The 27,749-nt window shown below is 33.4% G+C and overlaps 2 protein-coding genes across 2 annotated transcripts in view; one reads left to right on the plus strand and one right to left on the minus strand.

Annotated features, from left to right (window-relative positions):
• The window catches only part of LOC126884595 (cytosolic non-specific dipeptidase), a 56,375-nt gene extending 40,910 nt beyond the window's left edge, over positions 1 to 15,465 (plus strand). The window contains exons 3-6 of the mRNA XM_050650591.1: positions 2,117 to 2,379; positions 5,101 to 5,521; positions 12,366 to 12,617; positions 15,321 to 15,465. Coding sequence (XP_050506548.1) covers positions 2,117 to 2,379; positions 5,101 to 5,521; positions 12,366 to 12,617; positions 15,321 to 15,365 — 981 coding nt within the window. The 3' untranslated portion in view covers positions 15,366 to 15,465. The remainder of the gene's footprint in view (positions 1 to 2,116; positions 2,380 to 5,100; positions 5,522 to 12,365; positions 12,618 to 15,320) is intronic.
• Positions 15,466 to 22,634: 7,169 nt separating this feature from the next.
• Positions 22,635 to 27,749, minus strand: part of LOC126884596 (CCAAT/enhancer-binding protein zeta) — a 54,893-nt gene continuing 49,778 nt past the window's right edge. Inside the window, exon 13 of the mRNA XM_050650592.1 lies at positions 22,635 to 22,926. Coding sequence (XP_050506549.1) covers positions 22,751 to 22,926 — 176 coding nt within the window. The 3' untranslated portion in view covers positions 22,635 to 22,750. The remainder of the gene's footprint in view (positions 22,927 to 27,749) is intronic.

A 27,749-nucleotide genomic window follows, 5' to 3' on the forward strand; every position in this document is an offset into this window, starting at 1 on the left:
TTAGTGTATCCACCACCACAGAAAGAACCCAGTACCTTCTGCTCTCTCACATATACTGGCAAAATAACAACAAAAATAGCTAGATACATAAAAAAGAAAGGAATAACACCAGCTTTCAGAACTAACAACAACTTAAGCAAACATATTAAAAACAATAAAAGCCGAAAGAGAAAGCAACTACAGAGTGGTGTGTACAAACTAACTTGTGGTGACTGTCCGAAAACTTACATCGGTCAAACTGGCAGAACTTTTGACAAACGGATAGCAGCAGAACACAAAAGGGCTTTCAACAATAGAAAAACAGACACTTCTACATACCCACTTCACCTTCTAGATCATAATCATTCTTTCAATGAAGAGTTTCAAATTCTACATATTCAAAATAAAGGCCTTAAGCTATCACTTTTAGAATCAATGGAAATTAATAAATTGAAAAATACAGATATAATTCTGAATGACCAACTCGAGACAAACAGCTCCCCACTCCTCAACCTCTTCAGTTAAAGACTTAAAAAGGCAAACACATTGTAAAATATATCACTTGAGAAAGGCACTTTGCCGAAACAGCTGTAGTAATAACATAGTTGTAATAAATTTTGTGGAAGTATAGAAAACAAACGTTTTTCAGTGTTTTATTGTGAGAATTCCATTTTGTTGTTTTGGTAGATGTTTTCAATCGTTTTTATGATATCTAGGAGGACTTCTCTATTATACAAAAGATGAATTACTAATTTATAAACTTATAATTATACTTATTATTGCTTTATAAACTTATGTCCACAAATGTTTCGTTTCCGAGATACGGGGTGTTGAAATTTTTCTTACAAATTGACGATTTATGTATATTACTGCTCTAAAACCGGTTGAGATCTGCAAATAAAATTTGGTGGCTTTTAAGGATGTGGTTATTGCGAATTTTTTGACATAACATTAAGAGGAAACAGTAGCGATCAACAGGTAGCAAAAACGCGTTCCAAGATTGCGGCTGTAATTTTGAATATTTTTTCGAGATATTTGGCACACGTATTCGTAATATAATAAAGAATGGCGGTACAGAGCCAATTTGAAAAATATATTAATATGTGGAAATTACTCTGTAATTAAATACAATATTAAAAAAAATGAGCCTGTACCGCCATTAAGAAGAACAAAAAAATACACTTTCTTCAAATAAACTTTTTTATCCGATGCCTAGATTATGTGTCATTTTGGAACTACTAAAATTTTTTATTTTATTAGTAGTTCCAAAATGACACAAAATCTAGGCATCGGATAAAAAAGTTTATTTAAAGAAAGTGTATTTTTTTGTTCTTTTTAATGGCGGTACAGGCTCGTTTTTTAATTTTGTATTTAATTACAGAGTAATTTCCACATATTAATATATTTTTCAAATTGGGCACTGTACCGCCATTCTTTATTATATTACGAATACGTGTGCCAAATATCCCGAAAAAATATTCAAAATTACAGCCGCAATCTTGGAACGCGTTATCGCTACCTGTTGATCGCTACGGTTTCCTCTTAAGAATTTTATATGCACCATTGGCGTGTATATGGGTAATATGAGAGTGAGTCGAGTTTTTAAGATACATTTTTAACACTAGTTGTAAAACTTTTTCTTTCTGGCCCATTTTTCACTATGCAATGTTTATCTCCTCGGCCACTCACATAAAAAACAGCAAAACATAATATTTATATTCTCCCTGTAACCCAGTAAGTATCTTCTTCTTCTTTCAGTACCTTTCCGATTATCTAACGTTGGCGATCATATTGGCAATAATAACTTTGTATATGGCAGCTTGAAACACATTAGTGGATGTCTCTTGGTACCATTCTCGGAGATTTCGGAGCCAGGATGTTTTTCTGGGGCCTCTTCTTTCGGCGATGTTGCTCTATATTCCTATCTCTCTGGATGTCCCATTACATAGCCGAAATATTGTAACTTTCGAGTTTTTATTGATTTTGTTCTTTTTCATTTCCCTGGTATTATCACATAATATCCCGAATAATTTTCATATTTCTGGTGGTATCCCTAGCCAGTTATTTAAGGGACTGTTAAATAATTGATTTTACTTTTACTTACTTATTGAACTGTTTATGAATTAATTCCTTTTAGGCAATTGGCGAAGAAGTACCCGTCAACTTAAAAATGGTATTCGAAGGAATGGAAGAAAGCGGAAGTGAAGGTTTGGACGAGTTGTTACATGCCGAGAAAAATAAATTTCTGGCTGGAACGGATTATGTATGTATTTCAGACAATTACTGGCTGGGAACCACCAAACCTTGCATTACCTATGGTCTCCGAGGAATCTCTTATTTCTTCTTAGAGGTTGAATGTGCTGATAAAGATTTGCATAGTGGAGTTTACGGCGGTACAGTGTGAGTATTTAATTTAAAAGAAATAGATAAAATATTTTATGTGTATTATTGTGTATGTATGTGTATTATTTGTGTTCTTATTTATCTTATATATCCTAGTTTACTTTATATTTTTTTATTTGAAATTTTGTTGTTTCCCGTAAAAACTTATTTTGAATTATGCATGAAAAGTTATTTAGTATAGTTGTACATTATAGTAATTAACGTAATAATGTTGATGAAATTTTAGAATGCTAGGTACAAGCTGTAGTGTAGCCGAGTTTATTAACTATTATTTAAATTCTTACAATAAATTATACAAGTAATTATAATTGACATAATCCTAGCTGACCTCTAAGGACGGTATGTATTCAATAGTTAATCCAGTATTGATGGAGAATTAGTATAACGACCAATTTTCAGTGTATAATGGAGATTGAAGTCCTAGATTTCCGTAAATCTTGCATAAACGTGAACAATCGGTCCTGATTAATTTTAACCAAACCACCCAAATATCAGCAGTTTTCCATAATTAGGTATTATAATCCAATTTACATCTTTATTTCATAACTATCTTTACTAAGTATTTTCCATACATCAAAGACATAAAAATACCGATTAATCATGTTACGATTCAAATTACTGTACTCTGGTGACGTAATCGCTGGCTTAATGCCCATTGGTTAGTCGGAGTAGGCAACCGTTGTAAGTGTCTAAGAACCGCGCGACAAAAAGACTGGTTGCTTGTCCCTCCACAAATTGAGGGGTGATTATTGGTCATATTACTACCACAGTATTAATAACAAACAGTAGTGACGCTAGTTTTTTAAGTCTCGTTTTGTAGAAACAGCCACCTTGTTTGGGACGAAAAGTTATAGCCAGGGAGGTAGTGTCAAATTTGACCGGAGCATTTTAGCATGGCTGCTTTCTTTTTATTTAGTTAGGTATTCCAAAGCTTATTAACAAATGATGTGTCAGCTGGCCCAAAACCGGGGATTTTAGACAAGAAAAGGTAAAATATGAAACTTGATTGAAAAACGCTACAACTTATGTCAAATATTTATCTACGTGACTTACAACTCTTAATAGCCTTGCTGACTTCTCTCCTAACTTTCACTCAGGCAATCCGGTTTCAAATCCTGGCGTTGAAATTTTTTTTTGTTTTTAAAATTGACATTTTATTTTGAAAAATAATTATTTTTATAATAAGGGCGTTATTCAGCGGAATACTGGATTTATTGTGTTTTGATTGATTTGCACACTTTCGATAGCTATTTTCTATTGGATATATTGCGTCTGGAACGAATTGGCTGTAACCACTGGATATATTTCATGACAAAGCTATTTAGTATTAATTTAACTCAAATTCTAAAAAACAGGATTTATTGCGTCTTGATTGATCGCTCCTCATACAGACAAATATCCATTGTTATATACCTATTATAGAGAACAGGGAAATATTTAGATTGCTTTTAAAAAATGGGGATTGGTGATAGAAAAGTGAAAAATTAGGGTTGTATGTATCTTTTGGTTCTACATCATATTACATTAAGAAAAAACAGTTTGTCCAAAAAATAAAAAAAATGTCGGGAGGGGGTGGGGAGGGCAACCCCCTTTTCACTTAGATTGGTCGTACTAACTCCGGAAGCTTCAGGGGTTCATTTACAACAACTTTGCTTATTAAGGTCAATCATAATATTTATGATCAAATGCATAGTTCTATGCATAATTCTATAAAAGACATACAGATTTTTTTATATTGTCTCGTATAAATAATACAAACGTGGTATTATAAAAATAATTATTTTTCAAAACAAAATGTCAATTTTAAAAACAAAAAAAAATTTCAACGCCAGGATTTGAACCCGGATTGCCTGAGTGAAAGCTAGGAGAGAAGTTAGCAAGGCTATTAAGAGTTGTAAGTCACGTAGATAAATATTTGACATAAGTTGTAGCGTTTTTCCATCAAGTTTCATATTTTACCTTTTCTTGTCTAAAATCCCCGGTTTTGGGCCAGCTGACACATCATTTGTTAATAAGCTTTGGAATACCTAACTAAATAAAAAGAAAGCAGCCATGCTAAAATGCTCCGGTCAAATTTGACACTACCTCCCTGGCTATTACGACCGGACTGGCTCAATAAAAATCTTTCTGGTAATTAGAATTACTAAAAGCCCTATTGTAGGGCTTAGAGTTAGAAATATTAGACAAATTAAATAGCTCAAATAAATTATCAAAGCTTTGAATGATCTCAGTAGTTCCAACAGCTTCAGGAGGCAACTTAATAAAACGAATGTACAAGTTTAAACCAGCAGCAACTGTGCTACTACGCACCTGACTTGCTAATCTTCAAACTACATAAGATTCAAAGTATACAGGAGCGCAGTGAGTTCTGCGACTTTTCGCCCCAATCTGTCTGCGCGAAAAAAATGCGTGACTTCATCAAGGTCGCATAATGTCATTACTGTTTGTTATTAATACTGTGTTGCTACAACTATGGAGACCTACACAACTCAACCTACAACTAGTGGCGATCGACTGCCAATAGCGTGCTTTGTTCTTGGCGCGGGAGCTAAATGTTTTTACCGGAAAATTTAATTTACGGAGGGTGTACTTCATTAAGAACCTGTTTAAGATAAGCGATTCGATCTAATTTGATTTTATTCGATTTTCAGTTTGAACGTTACAAACTTAGATAATAAATTTTCTACCTTAACGGATATTTAAAAATCTATTTTTTAGCCATGAGGCGATGTCAGACCTAATGTACCTAATGAATCAACTTGTTGATAAAGACGGAAAAATCTTAATCGACGGTATATACGACGATGTAGCTCCAGTAACCGATAACGAACATGGCATTTATAAAGCAATCGAATTCGACGTCGACGAATACCGCCAAAACGTCGGTACTTCCAAACTTCTCCATAATGAAGTCAAAGAAAAAATTCTAATGCACCGTTGGAGATTCCCCAGTCTCTCACTGCACGGAATAGAAGGAGCATTTAGCGAACCCGGATCTAAGACTGTAATACCTAGGAAAGTAATCGGGAAGTTTTCTATAAGGATTGTACCTAACCAAACGCTGAAACAGACTGAGACACTTGTAATAGATTACATTAATAAACTTTGGGCAGCTAGAGGCAGTCCTAACAAAATGTCGGTAAGTGTTTACATATTACATTTTTGTGTATTTTTGTAAATTTTATTCAGTTTATTTTTAGTTCTGTTTTTTAAGAAATTTTTGTTTCGCAATTATTACCGCAATTTTTTTATCACACCTGCAGACATTATTTAGGTTCCTTGGATCATTGGTAACAAAAAAAGTATTTTGTAATGTTTCTCTAGAGTCGATTGTTTTTGAGTTATAAATAATTTAAACCAGAAAAAAGTATGTGTCTACTCATGTACACGTAAGAAGTTATACTTTTTGAATTTAAATTTGAAAAATTAAATGCTCAAAGTTTTACTGGAACTGTATTAATAGTGAATTAACGTTAGTTGTTGATAAATTAATATCAAACGATACTAAAATTTTATTTTGAACCATCTTATTTTTTATAATAATTAAATTTACTATCAAATGATATTTTATAACTTACCTATATTTTATTATTAATTTAAGATTTAGTCCGATTTTGCAACATCCATGCGAAAGATTCCAAACTACAAAGAAAGAAACTGTAACGCTCCTTTCACATATTAAGAATTTGGGACATCTTGGATATTAGTGCACCCTAATATGTCTGTGTAGATTTTGGCATTGGATCCGACCATCACTTGTAACACCGTTGCCGTATCCTCTATTTTTTCATACTATCACGTTATAATTTTTTGTGATAATATATTTGTGTGTGAAATGTATCATTTGTGTATTTTAGGTGTATTCTAATATGTTATGTATAGATAGGTTTTTACTTAATTATTTTAAATCATTGTGAAGTTTAACTTGCTAGGAACCTTGTAATATTGTGTAATGTGTTAAAAGTAAGTAGTTTTGAAACACCAATTAAGTATAGTTTATTATGTTGTTGTTTTCACCAATTTTGAAAAAATGTGAAAACATTGAATTATCCACGTCCGTCTGTCCGTCCGTCCGTCTTGTCCGTCCGACCGCGAATATAACTCCTCCGTCACTATAGCAGGTAGAATGACAAATGAGGTGTCAAATAAAGGCTTATAATCCAAGGATGGTACTAAAGGTGAGAAATTTAACGTAGGCTGTCTGTCCGACCGCGTATATAATTCCTTCGTCACTATACCAGGTAGAACAACAAATGAGGTGTCAAATAAAAGCTTATAAAATTCCTCACCTTTAGTATCATCCTTGGATTATAGGCTTTCGTTTGACACCTCATTTGTCATTCTACCTGGTATAGTGAGGAGTTATATTCGGGGTCGGACGGACAGGCGGACAGACAACCTATGTCAATTTTCTCACCTTTAGTACCATCCTTGGATTATAAGCTTTCATTTGACACCTCATTTGTCATTCTACCTGGTATAGTGACGGAGGAGTTATATTCGCGGTCAGACAGACAGACGGACAGACAACATAGGTCTAATTTCTCACCTTTAGTACTATCCTTGGATTATAAGCTTTCGTTTGGCACCTCATTTGTCATTCTACCTAGTATAATGACGGAGAAGTAAACGTTCTTATTCTATAATTCTTGTAGGTACATTTAACATTGATTGACATTATGAAAAAAATATAGAAAACAGCATGGCAACACTGTGACGCACAAACATAAGATTCAGCTGTGCGTTACATAGGGTGCACTAATATTCAAGATGTCCAGAATTTGAGACGTGCGAGGTATGAGGTTTAGAACGCACGATGACATTCCAATAGTGGCTCGAGAAATCATATGGAACCTTTCTCATTACACGGCGGTTGGAACGTTCGGTGTAATGTGAAAGTTACCGTGGCATTCCTCGAGCCACCATTGGAATGTCATCGTGCGTTCTAAACCTCATACCTCGCACGTCTCAAATTCTTAATGTGTGAAAGGGGCGGTTCAAGTATTACGTAACGCAGGTTGGGGAGGAGGGGGGTTAAAAATCTTCAAAAATTGCGTTACGTAATACGTGAACGCCCCATTAAGGTGCGTTACGTAGGGGGGGGAGGGGGTCAAAAATCTTTAAAAACCGCGTTACGTAATACTTAAACGCTCGCAAAGGAGCGTAAATGCTACCTGTAAAGCGTCAGTGTTGTCGATCTCACAAAATGTTTGTAGTTTTTGATCATAACTGTATTATAAATTTTATCAGAATCAGAAGTGATAAAAATCTACTATCACAAATACGACTAGTCTATTTCTGTCTATTGATATGATTTTTTAGGAAATAACTTTTGCCTGTAATTATTTTGTTAACAAAATTCATGCCGAGCTGTCAGAAGTAAATAACGTATGCTTGGCAACAATGATGAATAAAACAATTTACTAAATTATTCTAACATATTTTCAAGTCAAATTCAAGTCCAAATATTATTTTTTTCTACGAGCGTGCAAAAATGTCTACTTTCGCGAACGCGTTTTAGTTTAGAAAGTTTTACTTTTCCGCACGCGTTTTACTTTTCCGCACGCGTTTTACTTTTCCGCACGCGTTTTATTTTTCCGCACGCGTTTAGATATTTTAATATGGCCTTAAAATAATTATAATACATGCAATAAACTAATATTTAGATATTATTTACTATTTTATTTCAAATGTATCTTATTGTGTTCCTGTTTTAATGAAATTAACGCGACAATTCGATGAAATAAAATTATTTTGACATAATATTCGAAAGTCAAATCGATAGACAATAACAGTCATTTTGAATCATCGTCATGGAAACCAAGATCGTCGTCATGCTAACTAATTATATTGAAAGTTTGGTTTTGACAACCTTGTCAAAGAATTAATTTGTGTAAGTATTTTCATATTAATTAAATTAATTGATTAAGATTTTGTCATTTTTTAAAGACTTGTAGAAAATATATTGTTCCTAACTCTTGCAAAAAGTCTCTTTTCCGCACTCGACTGCTTGCCGAACGCAGTCAAACTGCAGTCGCGTGCGGAAAAGTATGACTTTCTGCACTTGTTAGGAAAATAACTATATCAGTTCCCGATATGTAATTTGGGCTTATTTCATTTTAAACCATTGTTTTCTATTTGTTAATGCAACCCGGTGGCCTGTCCTCACAAAAGCGCTTCATTGACAATTAAAAAAAATGTTTTAGAATAAAACATGCCAAAAATTTATGGGGAACTTATAGAAGAAGGTTTGAACTTGAAATTAGGCACTTCGTAATTTCAAAAATTATATTTTTTAGTTGTGTTTTTGAGCGTTGGAAAATATTCATTTTTCCTTTTTTTTCAGTTTTAAATTGTGTATAACTCGAAAACGATCATCTTTAGAGAAAAATTACAAGATCTTTTTTGTTCACAATGATCCAAAAATAATAATAAAAGAACCTAAAATAATATCTATCCGGGCCGAAGAAATTGATTTTTATATTTTGTTTAAATTTTTTTAATAAATGTAGCAAAACTCCGAAATTACGGAATTTAGATATAGGGAATATTAAATGAAAAATAATTAGTATTCCTTAAGGATTTAAAAACCCAAAAAATATACAGGGTGTCCTATTTGATTCAAAGAAAGTTCATTAGTTTTCCAGAAAAACGGAAGATCTGACCACAATGCAAATATCACCACAATATCGACATAATCACACGACCCTTACTCACTAAAACCTATAAAAATTATACAAGCCGTTTTCGAGATAATTGAGGCGTTCCATACATCAAACTGACTCTGTATAATTTACTGTTTTTGTTGGGAATAAGCCACAATTCTACTTTAAAATAAGTTGATTTGACGTTTTGATTTCCATCACGGAAATCGTTCTTAAAATAGAAAACATTAATAAATTAAAATCCACAAGGAAAAAGTTCCTGTAGTTGATTGTATACCATTAATCACAAAAAATTAATTAAAATCCTTTATAGAAGGTATATTTAATTTAAAAATCTCTTTCGGGATACATCACAGAACGTTTTCGAACTAAAGAGTTCATCATCAGTGATGCTAACAGGTTTTACATGCTTGAGTCACCAAAATATAGGGGTGAAAACCCTTTAAATGTTATATAGAGTGTCCCAAAAGTAGTGGAACGGTCGAATATTTCGCGAACTAAACATCGGATCGAAAAACTGAAAAATACGTGTTCAATCATTTTCAAAAATCTATCTAATGACACCAAACACCAATCCCCACTACACCCCCTGGAGGTGGGGTGGGGGGTAACTTTAAAATATTAAATGGAAACCCCTAGTTTTTCTTGCAAATTTGGATTCGTTACGTAAAAGTAGGCAACTTTTATTCAAGACGTGTTTTCGAACTGTGGATAGATGGCGCTATAATTGGGAAAAACGATTTATCCTGATACCATAGGTAAATTATAGAAACGGTCTAATATCTCACGAAATACACTTCCAAATGAGAAACCAAAAAACAGATTTTTAATATTTTTTGAAAACCTATCGAATAACACCAAACATGACCCTCCAACCCACCCCCTAGATGTGGGGTGGGGGTAACTTTAAAATCTTAAATAGCAACCCCCATTTTTTATTGCAGATTCGGATTCGTCATAAAAAATTAAGCAACATTTATTCGAAACATTTTTTAAAATTTCTGATAGATAGCGCTATAATAAATCGAATTTTTCTAATTAAGGCGCCATCTATTAACAATTCTAAAAAATGTTTCGAATAAATGTTGCTTAATTTTTCATGACAGATCCGAATCTGTAATAAAAAGTGGGGGTTGCTATTTAAGATTTTAAAGTTACCCCCCACCCCACATTCAGGGAGTGGGTTGGAGGGTCATGTTTGGTGTTATTAGATAGGTTTTCGAAAAAGATTAAAAATCTGTTTTTTAGTTTCTCATTTGGAAGTGTATTTCGTGAGATATTAGACCGTTTCTATAATTTACCTATGGTATCAGGATAAATCGTTTTTCCCAATTACAGCGCCATCTATCCACAGTTCGAAAAAATGTCTTGAATAAAAGTTGCTTACTTTTATGTAACAAATTAAAATCTGCAAGAAAAACTGGGGGTTTCCATTTGAGATTTTAAAGTTACCCCCCACCCCACCCCAGGGGGTGTAGTGGGGGTTGGTGTTTGGTGTCATTGGATAGATTTTTGAAAATGATTGAACACGTATTTTTCAGTTTTTCGATCCGATGTTTAGTTCGCGAAATATTCGACCGTTCCACTACTTTTGGGACACCCTGTATAATAAAAAATAAAAAATTGTTGATGTTTAAAATATTCCTAGATTTTACATCAGGCAACGTAGGACTCCTCACAACACGTGGGTTGCTAGTCCTGAGGGGCAGAACCTCACATTACGGACCCTAAATAGCAACTCTGTTGAGCCATTGCTTCGTTTGGACGGTATTTTTCCCATGAAATAACTAATAAATCAACACAAGAAATGGCTTTGAATCCATTGTTTATAAACATTGCAAAAGTAGCGTCACAAGCACTGTAACTCGGTATATAATAATCTTCTTCTTCTTTGGTTTATTGGCCTTTACCTACTTGGGTATTTAGCCAGTTCATCGTCGTGGAATAAAGGAAAAATCCCTTATTCACCTATAATTTGGAGTTGGTATGGGGCAAATACAATCAAGGTAAAAAATTTTCTCGCTCAGGGGCAACTGCCGACCATTACACAATCTTCTTCTTTGGTTTATTGGCCTCCATATTTTTGAGTTGGCATAGATATCCGAATGATATAGACAAGGCGAAAACGGCGGGTTCGAAGGGAAAAATATTCTCATGAGATTTTTTTGCATAATCACATTCGTGAGACATCCCAGAATAAGGTTCAAGAAGTCGCCCATGTGAAAAGTGGGCCAATTTTTTTTTAACAATTTTTTTTTAATCAAATTGCAAGACTCATTATTTTTGGCCTGAACAATTTTTTCTTTAATTTTTTGGACCATTGTGGACAAAAAAGGTCTCTTATATTTTTTCTCTAAAGTTGATCGTTTTCGACTTTAAGGTTGATCGTTTTCGACTTATAAGCAATTTAAAATTGAAAAAACCGAAAAATGGCGATTTTCAAGGCTTAATAACTCGGTTAAAAGTTATTATTATGAAAGTCAATATATGACTAAATCAAAGTTTAAAGCCCCCCTACAAGATCCTGAAGAAATTTTTGTCATTATTTTATTACTAAGCTGTTATTTTTAACTAATAATAATAAGCGCCATGCACGTGTGCGGGGCTGTAAATGCTGAGTGCGAGAGAGAAGCCATTCCAGCAGTCCAATTGTGCATCTTACTCGCACTCACATTTACAGCAGCGTCAATACGATCTAACCACTCATTTTTATTAATTAAAAATAACAGCTTAGTAGTAAATTAATGACACAGATTTCTTCAGGATCATGTAGCGGCGACTTTAAACTTTGATTTAGTCACTTTCTGACTTTCAAGATAATAATTTTTGACCGAGTTATTAATTAAGTCTTAAAAATGGCAATTTTCGCGTTTTTCAAATTTTAACTTGCTTATAACTCGAAAAAGATCAACTTTAGAGAAAAATTATAAGAGACCTTTTTTGTCCAGAATGGTCCAAAAAACCTAAAAAAAATTAGTCCGGGCCAAAAATATTGATTTTTGCAATTTGATTAAAAAAAATTGTTAAAAAAAATTGGCCCACTTTTCTCGTGGGCGACTTCTTGAACCTTATTCTGGGATGTCTCACGAATGTGATTATGCAAAAATATCTCATGGGAATATTTTTCCCAACGAACCCGCCGTTTCCGCCTTGTCTAATAAGAAATTTTGACAGTACCTAATCTTATGAAGGTTGACACTACCGAAATGTCATATGGATAATCCATTAGTCGCCATCTCGTGGTTAGACCCGAGGAAAACTTTATATGCGCATTAAATTTGTTAAAAAAAATGATTGAAATTGAAATATTTTTTTCAGATACGTATGAGAGACGGTGGTAATGCTTGGACCGAGGATCCTAGCCACCCTCACTATGGTGCTGCAAGTAAAGCCACGAAATACGTGTACAATGTCGACCCCGATTTTACACGCGAAGGAGGATCTATTCCAGTAACGTTAACATTCCAAGAAGTCACAGGAAAAAATATCTTGCTGTTGCCCGTCGGTGCCGGTGATGATGGAGCACATTCTCAGAATGAAAAAATCGACGTCAGAAATTACGTCAATGGGGTAAGTAATTTATGTTTTCAAATATCGCGTAAATATTATCATAATCATTATTAGCATTGCTTCTTCTCTTCTTCTTCTTTTTGTATAGACATGACTCTGTCTGTTTTTTCAATGTGCCTCTAGTAAGTTGTCGTTCCATCGTTTTCGTGGCCTTCCCACTGATCGTCTTCCTATTGGGAAACCGTCTCTCGCTGTCTTGGCTACCCTATTTGTTGTCATTCGGCTTATGTGGTCATTTCATTCTATTCTTCTGTTTCTTACCCAGTTATTAATGTTATCCACCTTGCATCTCCGTCGTATATCTGTACTTCTAGCTCTGTCCCATAGAGTCTTACCATCGATTTTTCGAAGGGTTTTCATCTCCGCTGTTTCGAGCAATCTTTTTGTCCTCTCTGTGTCGGGTCGTGTTTCTGCCGCGTATGTCATTATTGGTCTGATGACTGTTTTGTAAATTCTGCCTTTCATTTCTTTTCCGATATTTTTATTTCTCCATATTGTGTCATTCAGGCAACCTGCGGCTCTGTTTGCTCTATTCACTTGATCTTCCACTTCTGTTTCGAGCCTTCCGTAGCTAGATAGTGTGATGCCTAGATGTTTAAACTCCATCACTTGTTCTGTTATCTGACTTTCCAGCTCCAATTTACATCTTATTGGGTCTCAGTGGCGAAGCGTCCATGTAACCACTGTTACCATTGGTAACAGTTACAAATCTTGCAAATAAATATTTTATCACTACTACGAAATAATTCCATTTATATTTTTTACCAACAGAAATACTTGTTAATAGTACCTAATTCAGTAAATAGCCAACTAGACGCACGAAAATATTGGCGAGATATTATGTGAATCCATGACACGTTATCATATGCCGTTACCAATACTGGCACTGGTAACGGTAACGCAGGAGAAACCTCGCTATCGCTCGGGACTAGCTCTGAAAATTTTGAAGGACCGACGCGACGGGTCTAGAGACGGCACGCGGTGCATATCAGTATTGTAACCATTTTCAAGATTGGTAACGTTGGTTTAGTACCTATTACAGATTACAGTGTGCGTGCATTTAAACATGGAAGAGTGTTGCTACGTATTGCGTAATTGATCAACTACTTGAAAAGTCATTCTACTTGTATATTTTTTTATATATTATTTTAAAGAAAAAAATGATATTATTGAAAATGGAAGAATTAAAATATAAACAATAGTTTTCAAAATCTGTTATTTTTCTTACTTGTTCATTTTTTTATGTTAATTTTATGGTAGAATAATATGTTTAGTTTGTTTATTATTTATTGTTATACCTGTTACATATTAGTTATTTATGATATAAGTGTTAAAAGTACACGTTTAAGGCACGCATGTGAAAGTTTGCAGAATGAGCGATAGCAAGTTCTGCAATTCACATGAGTGCCTTAAAAATGTACTTTTTAACACGCATATAATACAATATTTTTTCTACAAACGTAATTACAGGACAATATCTACAAAAACTTTTACATGAACTTGACTGACATTCCATTTTTTTATTTTTTTGACATTACATCAAAATTGTCTATGCGATCAATACGAATTGCAGTGCCATAAAAATTTTTTAAAGCACTAGTGCCTTAAAGTAGCATTTTTAACGCTCGTATGGAGTGCTAAAAATTGCATTTTTAACACGGTTGTAGAAAAACATAATTACATACATATAATTTGGCAATAGTGATTTGTTTAATTTTATCCCACAGGATTGAAAACAAAAACTTATATTTGGGAGGTTCAAAATATTTTTTTAAATAAGATTTTTTTACATCTGGTTTTGGTAACACTTTAGAAAAAGTCACGCGTCGCCACTGTTGGGTCTGCTGTTATAACCATGCATTTTGTCTCATTAGCATTGCGACCCCTGCAAAGAATAACGTTGTAACTGGACAGTAAATTGTAGTGACGGAACCGGCCGTCCTCATCATCATTGGCTCTACAACCCCTGGTGAATCTTGGCCTGTTCTAGGATCAGCTTCCATTCCGTCCTATCCTTCGCCTTGGTTTTACAATTTCGTACTCTTAAGTTGTCTTCCATCTGATCCTTAAATCGTGCTCTGGGCCTGCCTCTTTTCCTCACTTCATCCAGTCTTTGGTTATAAATGTGTTTTGACGGCTCCATCTCGTTCATTCTCTCTAAGTGGCCCAGCTACCGCAGCCTGTTTATTTCGATGGACCTACCGATACTAGGTTAAAGGCGGTAAAGCTCAAAATTATAGCGTCTACACTCGTTCACATTATCGTCCTCGTTCACGGGCGCCCATATAAACATTTTTAGGGGGGGCAGACGTGAAGATGTTGCACAAATCATTATGTATACTTTGGATAACCATATATAGTTTAAAGCACCCGAAAAGCTAGGGGGGACCAAGGCCCCCCCTGTCCATGGGTATGGGCGCCCATGTCCTCGTTTCATATCAATATCATATATCAATATTTTATACCAAACGGACGATCGTATAAACCGGTCGTCCATTTGGCTCAATAAAACAGATTGTAAGTCTGAATTGTATTTCTACAACCCATTTAAAATAGACTCACATGTGCAACCCATTCATTATTTTTAATTTGTTATAAAAACTTTTTTCGATAGTTTATTTCTTTTTTTTATTGCTTATTTAAAATAAAGTAGATTTTATAAATCAACAGAATGACTATACTAATATTTTTTCTTTCTTTCAGCCGAAACTCTTGGGTGCCTACCTATATGAAGTAGCTCAGCTCTAATATATTTATATTATAATATATTCTGTTTTTTACTACATTATTTAAATAATATCAATATTTTGTGATATGGTACTAATAAATAAAGTATTTTTACATCATTTATTATTTATTCTTATTTCTGCCTGAAACTATTTTTAACTAACTAAACCAAAAAAGTAAATAATGTCGATAAGAAAATTTACGTGTTAACAGTTCAATATTATTTTTATGCAGGATTAAACCAAAATTTATTCTAATGAGAATTTTTCAATACATCTTCATATATTTATATAGTAAAAGCTTACCCGGTGAACTTCGTACCTCCTTAGAATTAAATAGTGTCAATAACAAAAAATTAACAGAAAACTAAAAAAAAAAAGAATGTGTGTGTACTTTGTACGCACGTAAGAAGTTATACTTCTATTACATATTATGTGATTTTAACGAAATTGATATAATGTACTTTAAACAGTTTATTTATATTTTATTTAAATATTAAACTAATTTTAATACTTACTACTTTCCAAAAATTTTTATTAAGACAATACCAAAAATTTAAAAAACTAAAAGAATAAAACGCACACAAACACATTGAAAAATGCCACAAAGAAAAAATGATTTCTGAACGATAATAATTGTTGGCAAAAATTTTAAATATGTACGCATTTTCTGAAAAAAAAAATTATATAATAAATATACTTCCAATCATAAAATGCATAAAAAAATAAAAACTTGCATCGGGATTCGAACCCGCGAATTTGGGGACGCTTTGATTCGTAATCGAAGCCTAGACTCACTCATCCAATTACTCATTATTTGTCATGTGGAAAAATAGGGCAACTGAACGTTTTACTGTTTGACAGTTATTCTGAATTTAAATCAAATTATGTAGTTTGATTTTTGTGGAAGAAAATATTAAATATAACAAAACAGTAAGAAAACAATATATTAGATGAAGATTGGTAGAACTTTTGTTGGTAATCAAATTAAGCATGCAAATCAAAGCATTACATACCTACTAGATAAATAAATCTACGCCAAAAAATCATAATTTAAAAATAAAAATCGGACCTAATTTCGGATTTCTCCCTAAAATCCCCATTCTTGAGAAAATAAATTTATTCCAACCTAATCCAAATGTATACTTACAATATGATTATAATAAAAACTACTTACCAAATTAGAATGAGTCCTTGTCCAAAATAGTCCAAAAATATATATGAAAACTATTTAAAAACGCAGTATAACTATTAACTAACTTTTGTTTGTTGTTTCTTTTCACACAAATTTCAAAACGCAACAACCATAAATAATCAAACCACAGCTTTGCCACAGCCGACATATTGAATAATTTTTGACATGTCATTTGAACATCCAATCAGAACAAAGTTATAATGCGCTTGCGCCCGGATCGTAGGTTTTAACATATAAAAATTCACCCTCATATCGCCCGTAAAGTATAACTTCAAAAATTAAAAACATTCAGCACGAAAAAAATTTAACAAGTTAATGCTTTCTGATAAACAGTATTATTGGTCTTTTTTGATGTGCGTAAATATACAACGATGACGGTTTTACGACGCGCTAATACACGACGTGTAATTGTCCATGCGCAAAACATGAAAAACACAAGTTTATTATGCCAACTTCCAAGAATTGGTCTTGCGATTTGTTTATTGTCATTGCAAAAGCCAATGGCACGAGAAATTGTGAATGATTAAAATCAAATGGTAAGTAAGTCGCGGTATACGCGGGATCTAGACATCCTTAGTGTTTTTCCTTGATGATTGTTGCCCCAATGACATTATTCATGAGCTTTTTCACAGTCTAGTTCCATTGTACAGTCGACGTTGATTAAAATCACGCAGCATAATTACAACTGATCCTACTTTTAATTTAAATTGTGAGGTGGGAGTCCAAGCAATTCAAAAACTCAGTGGTGGCACTGGATGTTCTTTGATTTGTATAGTTGTATAAATTGTACAGATTATAGTTGTAGAGATAATACGTAAATAATTTTTTTTATTATAGCTCCATTTATCATCAACTAGAATAAATGTTATACATGAATATAATCACGGACGTATCTTTTTTTCTGTCACTTCCAACTTAATGCGTTAGAAAGAAATCGAAAAACTGTGACGCACTGAAAGGAACCTCTGAGAAAAAGTAAATCATTTTCTGTGTCTTATGCTTCATCAAAGCGGTTAGCACGTGACGTAGCTTGTCGCACGTCGCTTGATTTGTACGAGCTACATCAGGTCGTAGAAATAAAGTAAATTATTATAATACAAATTATATGTTTATGCGACCGGTTTCGAAGTTTAAAATTATGAAACTAAGAAGGGATTAAAGTATAAAAGACATATCAACCTATTGCGGTTTTAGTTGGTTAAGCCACCATAAAATCCTTCAAAACGACCAGTTATCTATTTTTAAAGAATGCAGCTGTTGTCTTCTAACCTCCTGTTTATCATTGGTATTAGTTGGAGGTGCCCCCACTGGTGTCAGAGAGATGTGTGTTTCCGTCTTATAAAAAGTGTTTTTGTCCAAGATATAATTTTAACAGCAATTCTAACGTTTTAACAAGTTAAAATAATTACAATATTCCACTATATTTGAAAATACTTTTTGCCAAAGTATCTAATTACATGTATATAAAAATAAAACTTTTTATTACAGATGTATTACTGCTGTGGTGTGTTGACAAAAATCTTTTCTTGATTGATATAAAATTTATTTATATTAACAAATTAATCTCAACCCAGAGACGTGTATTAAAGTAAATAGACGTGAAGAGAAGCACAGTTTTAGTGACTTCAATCCAAAGGAGTATAATATGCAGCGTGGAACGCACTTATGGAATAATATTATTTCTATTATTGTTTTAAAAATTCATAAAAAACGCTAAGACACGCCGATTTTTATACAGTACGTAAATCGTTCAGCTGGACATAGGGAATATACATGGAGAGAATTGTGGCAACTGCGCTAATCTGTTTTAGTTGAAGCTTCTGTTCGAGTACGAGTTTTTGGTGCAATAGAGCTGTTAGAACGAATATAATGAGTGACTTTTGAAGCAAGGATGTCCATAAATAAATCAAAAACAAAGTTTATGATTAATGAGTTAATAATTTTACTTTAATTTTTAAAATATTTTTTATTTAAAAACTAATTTCAAACCTAAACAGTTTTCTCATTCCTTCAGGCCAAAAATATTCAGCTACTACATTGTCATATTTTGACGTTTATTTGTGTCAGTCGAAATGAGTTGTGAATTTTGAAGTTAATGCCCCTTAATGCTAATAAACATACTGTCATCGAGAGAGCTCAGTTGCCACAAGTATCTCAATATAATACAATGTATGTATTTATGTATCTAAATATATGCAGTGTATGTTCCCTATGTCCAGCCGAACGATTTACGTACTGTATATAAATGTGCACTTTTCAAACATAAATTGAAATATACAGGCTGATTCACGCAAGCCTAACATAGTACATAATAAGCTTTATTTTTGATGAAACACCCTGTATATTTTTGTACTTTTAAAAGCTGCTTAACAACCTGATTTCATTGAACCACATCTTCTTCTTCTTATGCAATCCACTAATGGATGTTCGCGATCACGTTTGACCATTTTTCTCCATGAACCATATCACGTAGGGTGTATTATGAATAATACAGGGTGAAATTTTAAACTTATTTATAATTTCGTCAAGACATTAAATACAATACCAATACAGTCGGAAAAATGAAAGAATACCCATGAACGATCACATCAATCACTTATTTTGTATTTGTTATCTTTTTCTACAACAAACTTTTGTTATTTATAGAAAAAGACAGCAAATACAAAATAAGTAATTGATCTGATCGTTCATGGGTATTCTTTCATTTTTCCGACTGTAGGTATATTGATACTTTGTTTAGAAAATTGATGTCTTTATTTAGCTAATTTAAAAAAAAATACATACCCTTATTTAACCCCTTAACGTACACACTCGAGTTAACTCGAGCGTGCTAAACTGACCAAACTGTGCACACTCGAGGTAATTCGAGCGACGATTTACTTTATATTTCTATAATTTTTCACACTCGAATGCAATCGAGAATTCGCAATAATCGGAAATAATAATGTGAAATAAAAAAACAATCGGTTTATTGATATTTATCATTTTCATGGAATTGTAAGCTATAACACTTATTCAAGTATAAAATATAATAATTTTTCTACTTATCAATTACGACTTATTTCCTTCCCGCTTTTTGACAAATTTGCCTATTTATATTCTGATTCGCTCATTTTCAATATATTATGTAAGTATATATTACGGTCCTGCGCAGTAAACAAAATGCGTTCCAACAAAAAAATTATCGTTCATCGCATCGTCCTTCCGATTATTCCAACAAAAAATTGTGATTGTACAGTGACAGTTTCGCGACGATTATTTCAGTAATCGGATAAATCCAAGTACTATTTGGGCTCACCTGGGCACTAGGATCACTTTTTACATTAAAAATAAACTGATTTTTTTTTTGGCCAGTCTTTTTCAAAAAAATTGTGCATTAAGGGGTTAAAGTGTGTTGAATTATTAATTTAAACATTTTATGTATTTAACCCCTTAACGCAAAATTTTTTTGAAAAAAACCGGCCAAAAAAATCAATTTATTTTTAATGTGAAAAACGATCCTAGTGCGCAGGTAAGTCCAACTAGTACTTGCATTTATCCGATTACTGAAGTATTCATCACGAAACTGTCACTAAACGATTACAATTTTTCTTAGAATAATCGGAAGGACGATGCAATCAACGATCATTTTTTTGTTGGAACGTATTTTGTTTACTGCGCAGGAGCGTGATATACAGGGTGTAACAAAAATACAGGTCATAAATTAAATCACATATTCTGGGACCAAAAATAGTTCGAATGAACCTAACTTACCTTAGTACAAATATGCACATAAAAAAAGTTACAGCCCTTTGAAGTTACAAAATGAAAATCGATGTTTTCGAATATATCGAAAACTATTGGAGATTTTTTATTGAAAATGAACACGTGGCATTCTTATGGCAATAACATCTTAAAGAAAAATTATAGTGAAATTTGTGCACCCCATAAAAATTTTATGGGGATTTTGTTCCCTTAAACCCCCCCAAACTTTTGTGTACGTCTCAATTAAATTATTATTGTGGTACCATTAGTTAAATTCAATATTATTAAAACTTTTTTGGGTCTAAGTATTTTTTCGATAAGGCGGTTTTTATCGAGTTGAGAGCTTATTTTTCAATATGTTTACATAAAAATTTTATGGGGGTTTTGTTCTTTTAAACCCCACAAATGTTTAGTGTACATTCCAATTAAAATATTACTGCGGTACCATTAGTTAAACACAGTGTTTTTAAAACTTTTTTGCCTCTTTGTATTTTTTCGAAAAGGCACCTTTTATCGTGATGTGACTTCTTTTTTAATATGGTTCAAAATATCCCTAAAAATGTAAATCATAAATAAATGTTAATATTATTACCAAGTCTCCATAATCGTACTTAACCATATACAAATATGTGGTGGATTTGACAAATATTCGAAATATCTCGAGAAAAACTGACTTTTCGAAAAAGTACTAAGAGGCAAAAAAGTTTTAAAAACATTGTGTTTAACTAATGGTACTACAATAATAATTTAATTGGAACGTACACAAAACTTTGGGGGGGGGGTTTAAAGGAACAAAACCCCCATAAAATATTTATGGGGTGTCCAAATTTCACTATAATTTTTTCCTAATACGTTACTGCCATAAGAATGTCACATGTCCATTTTCAATAAAAAATCTCCAATAGTTTTCGATACATTCGAAAAAATCGATTTTCAATGTGTAACTTAAAAGGGCTGTAAATTTTTTATGTGCACATTTGTACTAAGGTAAGTTAGGTTCAATCAAATTATTTTTGGTCCCAGAATATGTGATTAAATTTATGACCTGTATTTTTGTTACACCCTGTATATTTTGAAAAATGAGCGAATCAGATACGCAAACTTGTCAGAAAGTGGCTTACAAGGAACAGATAAGTCGTAAATGATAAGTAGAAAAACGATTATAATATTTTTTACTTCAATAAGTAAGTGTTATAGCTTACAATCCCATGTAAATGATACATATCAATAAAACAATTGTTTTTTTTTGCTTTCACGTTATTATTTTCAATTCTTGATAGCATTCGAGTGTGAAAAATTATAGTAACGTTAAATCGACGCCGCTCGAATCATCTCGAGTGTGCACAGTTTGGCCAGTTTAGCGCACTCGACTTAACTCGAGTGTGTACGTTAAAGGGTTAATGTCTTAATGATGAAAATTATACATAATTTAAAAACTTCACCTGTATTATTCATAATAGACCCTAAACAATACACTTTTTTGAGATGAGGTTCTTAAGTAGCTTCTAAAAACATACAGGGTGTTTCATTACAACTAAAGATCATGGACTATGCTAGACTTTAATTTAACCGTCGAATGAAATATTATATTGAATATTTCAATCAACGATTTAACTTAAACAAATTAATTTTAAAGCGCCAATTTGAATTCAAAAGTTATCCGTTTTTTATAATTTTCTAACATAAGGACATAAACAATTTTATTCCGTAAGTGACTTCCATACTTTATAATTTCAAAATTTCAGCCTGTATTATTCATAATATAATATCCTACATGATATAGTTAGTTGAAATCACGTTGTTAAGCATCTTTTAAAAATATGAAAATATACAGGGTGTTCCATTAAAAATAAAAATTATGGACTATGCTAGGCTTGCGTGCATCACCGTTCATTTAAATTTATCATTACAAAACGCACATGTATACATAAAAAATCGACGGGTCTCAGCGTTTTTTATAATTGTTTAAAACAAGGACAGAAATAATTTTATTCCATAAGTGCCTTCCACCCTGTATAACTGTTTGTATGGAAAAATAAAATTGTTGCTTTTATTATTTTCCTTACAAAATCATCATATTTTTTACTTCAGTTTAATTTGATTGACTGTTTAATGATTTACAAGATTTAATATAATAAAAGATTAAAAATTAATGAATTTGAAAAATCAAAAAATGTCTTCACGGCAGGGAATCAAACCGTGGGCGTACTCAAAACTGCACTACAAAATATTAAAAAAAAAGATGAATGAAATCGGTAAATTCGTTCGCAAGTTATGGCGGGACATAGGGAAATAAGGATTCATAGGTATATAATAGATTTTTTTTTGATGTCTTTCATTTAACTAAACCAATCGGTGCTATATAGTATAATTAATAAATTTATTACATATTATAAAGTAACAAATAACATTGTAAAATCAATATTAAACCTAATTCAACACTTATCGTTACCTTTTTGTTGCCCCCCTTATCTTTTTATTTTCTTATTTTGATTACCACCTTTATTATGATTACTTCGCTTTTTACTAAAATTTTTGTTGTTATTGGATTTGTTAAACTTTTTTCCTTTTCCTCCTCCCATGGTCCGACTGAAGTTATTCAACCACCTATTTCTGTTTTCTTCCCACGCCAGTTGCTTCACGTCTGAAATTAATAAAAAGAAATAAAAACAAGATAACATTTTTTTAAATAAAATCATTTGTTTAATATATTAATGTTTTCATATTTTGAAAACGCTTTCCGAAGTGGAGATCGAAACGTCAAATAAACTGAATTTTAAAATAAAATTGTGGCTTATTCCTAAAAATAGTAAAATATCCTGTGAATGCAACAATTTTTATGTGGGTCAAACCACAAGATCACGAAGTGTCAGGATAAACGAGCACAAACATACATCAAAAATAGAGACTTTGACAAATTACATGCGTGGGGTAATGTATACAGAGAACAATAGAAAGGTGCATCAGTAGTATGAAAGAAACATACATGAAAAAGAGAAAAGTCTCTCATCTTACTTAATGAAGAAAAATGTGTATCAAACCCGTCAGCAGAATGTAGGAAAGTCTGGTTGCCAATACTAAAAGAAGAAGTCAGCAACAAGAACATACCAACATTAGCGGATTAATAGGAAGTCAGAGGCACATCTTCCCAAGCGCTGTTTCACATTATAAGAATTTTGATCGTGCGATGGTTAAAATCTACATAGTGGCTCGAGCAATCATATGGAATATTTCTCCCTTCACTGCTTGAAACGTTCGGAGAAGGGCGAGCCACTATATAAATTTCAACCATCGTACGGTCAAAATTCTTATAATGTGAAACAGCGCTTTGGGTACAAACCCACGGTTCTTAGACATACTACGGTTGCCCAGATCGACGGTGGTGGGGAGACTTCAATTTTTGACTTTACGTCACAAGAATACAGAATCCCATATTTTTAAATGATTTTCGATTATTGAATGCGTGTTATTGTGTATACATGTGTAGTATTTGTGTTATTAAATAATAAGACAAATAATACACATTTTTTCTTATACCGAGTGCAGTGGCGCACCCAGAATTTTCCTCTAGGGGGGTTGGCTTGGGCGGGGTTCGGACAAATAATCTCTGACAAATTATCCCTGGACAAAAAATCCCCAGACAAAAAATCCCCGGACAAATAATCCCTAGGCAAAAAATCCCGGACAAAAATAATCACCACAAATTTTTTTCGACAAAATATCCTCCACAAAAAATCTCCATGAAATATTTCCTACCGAATAGTTCACTAAAAGTTTTCCCGTGAACGCAATCGACTCAAATGTTTTTCAGCCTCAGTGCATAAGAGTTATAGCAATGGCCATGAAACCGCTTTTCGGCACGACAATAATGATAAGTAATTACGATTAAGCATGAATTATTGTAATTTCGAATTCCAATTACATGCCGAAAACTTCAAATTTTACATGACAAACGAGTATGAGTTTTTTCAAAAATCGTGGAAGATATGGGGTATGAGCTAAGGCTGTGGGAATCATATTGTAATTATTCGCTTAAATCTTTTGATCACTCTGCCTTGAATAACTAAGTTCAAAACATTGCCTATTATCTGTGTGCATCCATGAAAAATTTTTGCGCTATTAAGAATGTTCAGCTTTGTTATGAAAACCCAGAAAACAGGTTTTTGACATAGCTTTTGAAAGCTTTTGAAGCAGGGTTCTGAAATGTTGCTTGTAGTGAATTGAAACTGATGACAAAATATTTTTCGTTATGTATTACTAAAAAGATTACAACTTTACTACCATACGCCGAAGAAATAGTTGGTGACTACCAGTGTGATTTCAGGCCCGGAAGATCGATTGTTGATCAAATATTTACTATTAGACAAATGCTTGAAACGATTGGGAGTATAATCAAGACGTGCATCAGATCTTTATATATTTCAAACAGGCTTATGATTCAATTAATCATCCTACACTATGGAATACAATGGTCGAGCTGGGCGTACCCAAGAAACTAACTGCGGCAACGCAAATGTGTGTAAGTAACTTCTTTGCACAAGTTAGAGGAGGTGGGGAAATATCAAATGCTTTCTGCGTAAATTCTATACTGAGACAGGGAGATTTGTTGTCCCCGTTGTTGTTTAACCTGGCCTTAGAATATGCCATGCGAAAAATTTATCCAAAAATCAAACCAGACATAGCTGCTCGGCTATGACGGTCTAGAAAAAGGTGGAAAGATGCAGTCAGAGATCTGGAGAAAATCGAAGTGAGACAATGGGAAATAGTGACACGGGACCGACACATGGAAGGCACTAGTAAACCACTCGCAAGGATACTCGAAGAGTTATAACGCCATTGATGATGATAATAACTAAATATTTTTGACGTTAAATTTACAAAAAGTAACAGGTTTTTTGCATTACAATCAAGATTATCGTTTTCGGGAGCAGCAGTTCTCATCACGAATAGGCAATGTTTTGATTTGAACATAGTTATTCAAAGCAGAGTGAGTAAAAGATTGATGCGAATAGTTACAACATGGTTCCCACAGCCTTAGCGCATTCTCCCCAATTCCCCATATCTTCCACGATTTTTGAAAAAACTTAAACTCGTTTGTCATGTAAAATTTGAAGTTTTCGGCATGGAATTGAAATTCGAAATTTGGTAATCGAAATTGCAATTCATGCTTAATATTAATTCCTAATCATTATTTTCGTGCCAAAAAGCGGTTTCATGGCGATTGCTATAGCTCTCACGCACTAAGGCTGAAAAACATTTGATAAAATTATAATCCCTAATAAAGTGTTAGCGAGAAAATTTATTTTTTGAGGAGTATCAGCAAAATACATCATTTCTGTTTGTGGGTCCACGAAAATTATAATTATTAAAAAGTTCTCAGAAATAATTGTTTTAATCGGCAGAAACAGAAAAAGAAAGGAAAATAATTGTTTTCGTCGGCATTTATTATGAACTAAATCTTTTCGTTATAAATATTTTGGGAGTTATAATCTTCGCGGACACGCATATACAAAAAAATTGTATCGCCAACACTTATCAAAGAGTTATTATTTTCACTGGAAATGTATTAGGACTCACATTAATCATAGGTACCAGCGATATATTTATAAGGTAGACAACGTTAAAATCCCATTATGTATACCTCATTCCACGAATATACGACCCTCTTGGATTATCGCGACAACGAATATTTTACTGCGCAAAATATGAAGAACGAAAGTAAATTGCAAATTATATTGTTGTTTATTGGAGTAATTATTAGAGCAAAATACTTTCCTACTTTTTATGTTGCACACTAAAATATTCGTTGTCGCGATAATCCAAAACAGTCGTATATTCATGAAATACAAAATATTAACGTAATAATAATGTTGATCATATTTTAGAATGTCAGTTACAGGCTGTACTGTGGCCAAATTTATTAGGTATCTATTATTTAAATTCTTACAATAAATTATACAAGTAATTCAAATTCACATAATCCTAGCTGACCTCTAAGGATAGAATATATTCAATAGTTAATCCAGTATTAATGGAAATTCATCGACCAATTTTCAGTGTAGAATGGAGATTGAAGTCCTAGATTTCCGTAAATATTGCATGGATAAAAAATATTAACAGTTTTCCATAATTCAGCATCATCATTTGGCTCTACAACTCTATGTGAGTCTTGGCCGCGTTTACTATTTCCCTCCATTGTTGTCGGTCCTGAGCAGCTATTTCCCATTGCTGTACTCCCATTTTGCGTAGATCGCTGGCTACTGCGTCCTTCCATCTCTTTCTTGGGCGACCAACTGACCTTTTTCCAACGGGCCTTTCCCAGAATGTGGCGTTTAGAAGTCTTTCGTCACTTGATCTTAGTACGTGTCCCGCCCATCGTATTCTGTTTGATTTAATGTAGCGTACTATGTTTTCATCTCCGTATATTGTCTGGAGTTCATCATTGTGTCTTCTTCTCCATTCTCCGGTTGTCTCTTCTCTGCAAGGCCCATAGATAGTCCGCAGTATCTTTCTTTCAAGTACCAGTAATTTTGTTGTTTCCCGCTGATTCAGAGTCCAGGTTTCGCTTCCATATGTTATTGTGGGACGAATTATTGTCTTATATACTCTTATTTTTGCTGGTCTTGAGAGTATTTTTGATTTAAGTAGGGTCCTTAACGAGTAATATGCCCTGTTTCCTGCAATAATCCTGGCTGCCACGTCCTTTTCATAGTTATTTTCAGATGTTATGATCGCTCCCAAGTACTTAAATTCTTTGACGACTTCAAAATTGTATTCATTAATTGTTACGTTTTGTCTAACCCTTGGTCTTGGGTTCTTCGTAACTACCATGTACTTGGTCTTGTACTTGTATTGTCAGTTGTGGCTGAGCCTTCCTTACTGCATGTTCCAGTGCGAAGTTAAACAGCAGGGGGGCGAGAGGATCTCCTTGTCTAAGTCCGGTGTCAATGAGGAATTCCTCCGACGTGTTGCTGCCGACTCTGATTCGTGCGGAAGCGTTCTCCGTGCTCACATTTGCCAATCGTACCAGTTTTCCAGGTACTCCCATTTCTACCATAGTCTCCCACAATGCTTCTCTGCTAACAGAATCGTAAGCCTGTTTGAAGTCCACGAAGATTTGGTGTACATCGCGGTTGAATTCCCAGTTTTTCTTTAACACCTGGCGTAGGACGAAGATCTGGTCTATAGTCGACCTTCCCGGTCTGAATCCGCTTTGGTAGTCACACCCAATACAACATACAAGATATAATCTTGTATGTTGTATTAATTAACGATATTCCTCTATAGTTCCGACATATTTGTTTGTCTCCCTTCTTGTGAATAGGTATTATATGGCTTTCATGCCAGTGTTTCGGTATTTCTTCTCTTTCCCAGACTTCTCTTATAAGATGATATATCTCAAGATGTAGTTTGTCTCCCCCTTTTTTTAGTAGTTCCGCCTGTATGCCGTCTGGGCCTGGGGCTTTA

The sequence above is a fragment of the Diabrotica virgifera genome, chromosome 5 (genome assembly GCF_917563875.1).
Source record: "Diabrotica virgifera virgifera chromosome 5, PGI_DIABVI_V3a".
NCBI lineage: Eukaryota > Metazoa > Arthropoda > Insecta > Coleoptera > Chrysomelidae > Diabrotica > Diabrotica virgifera.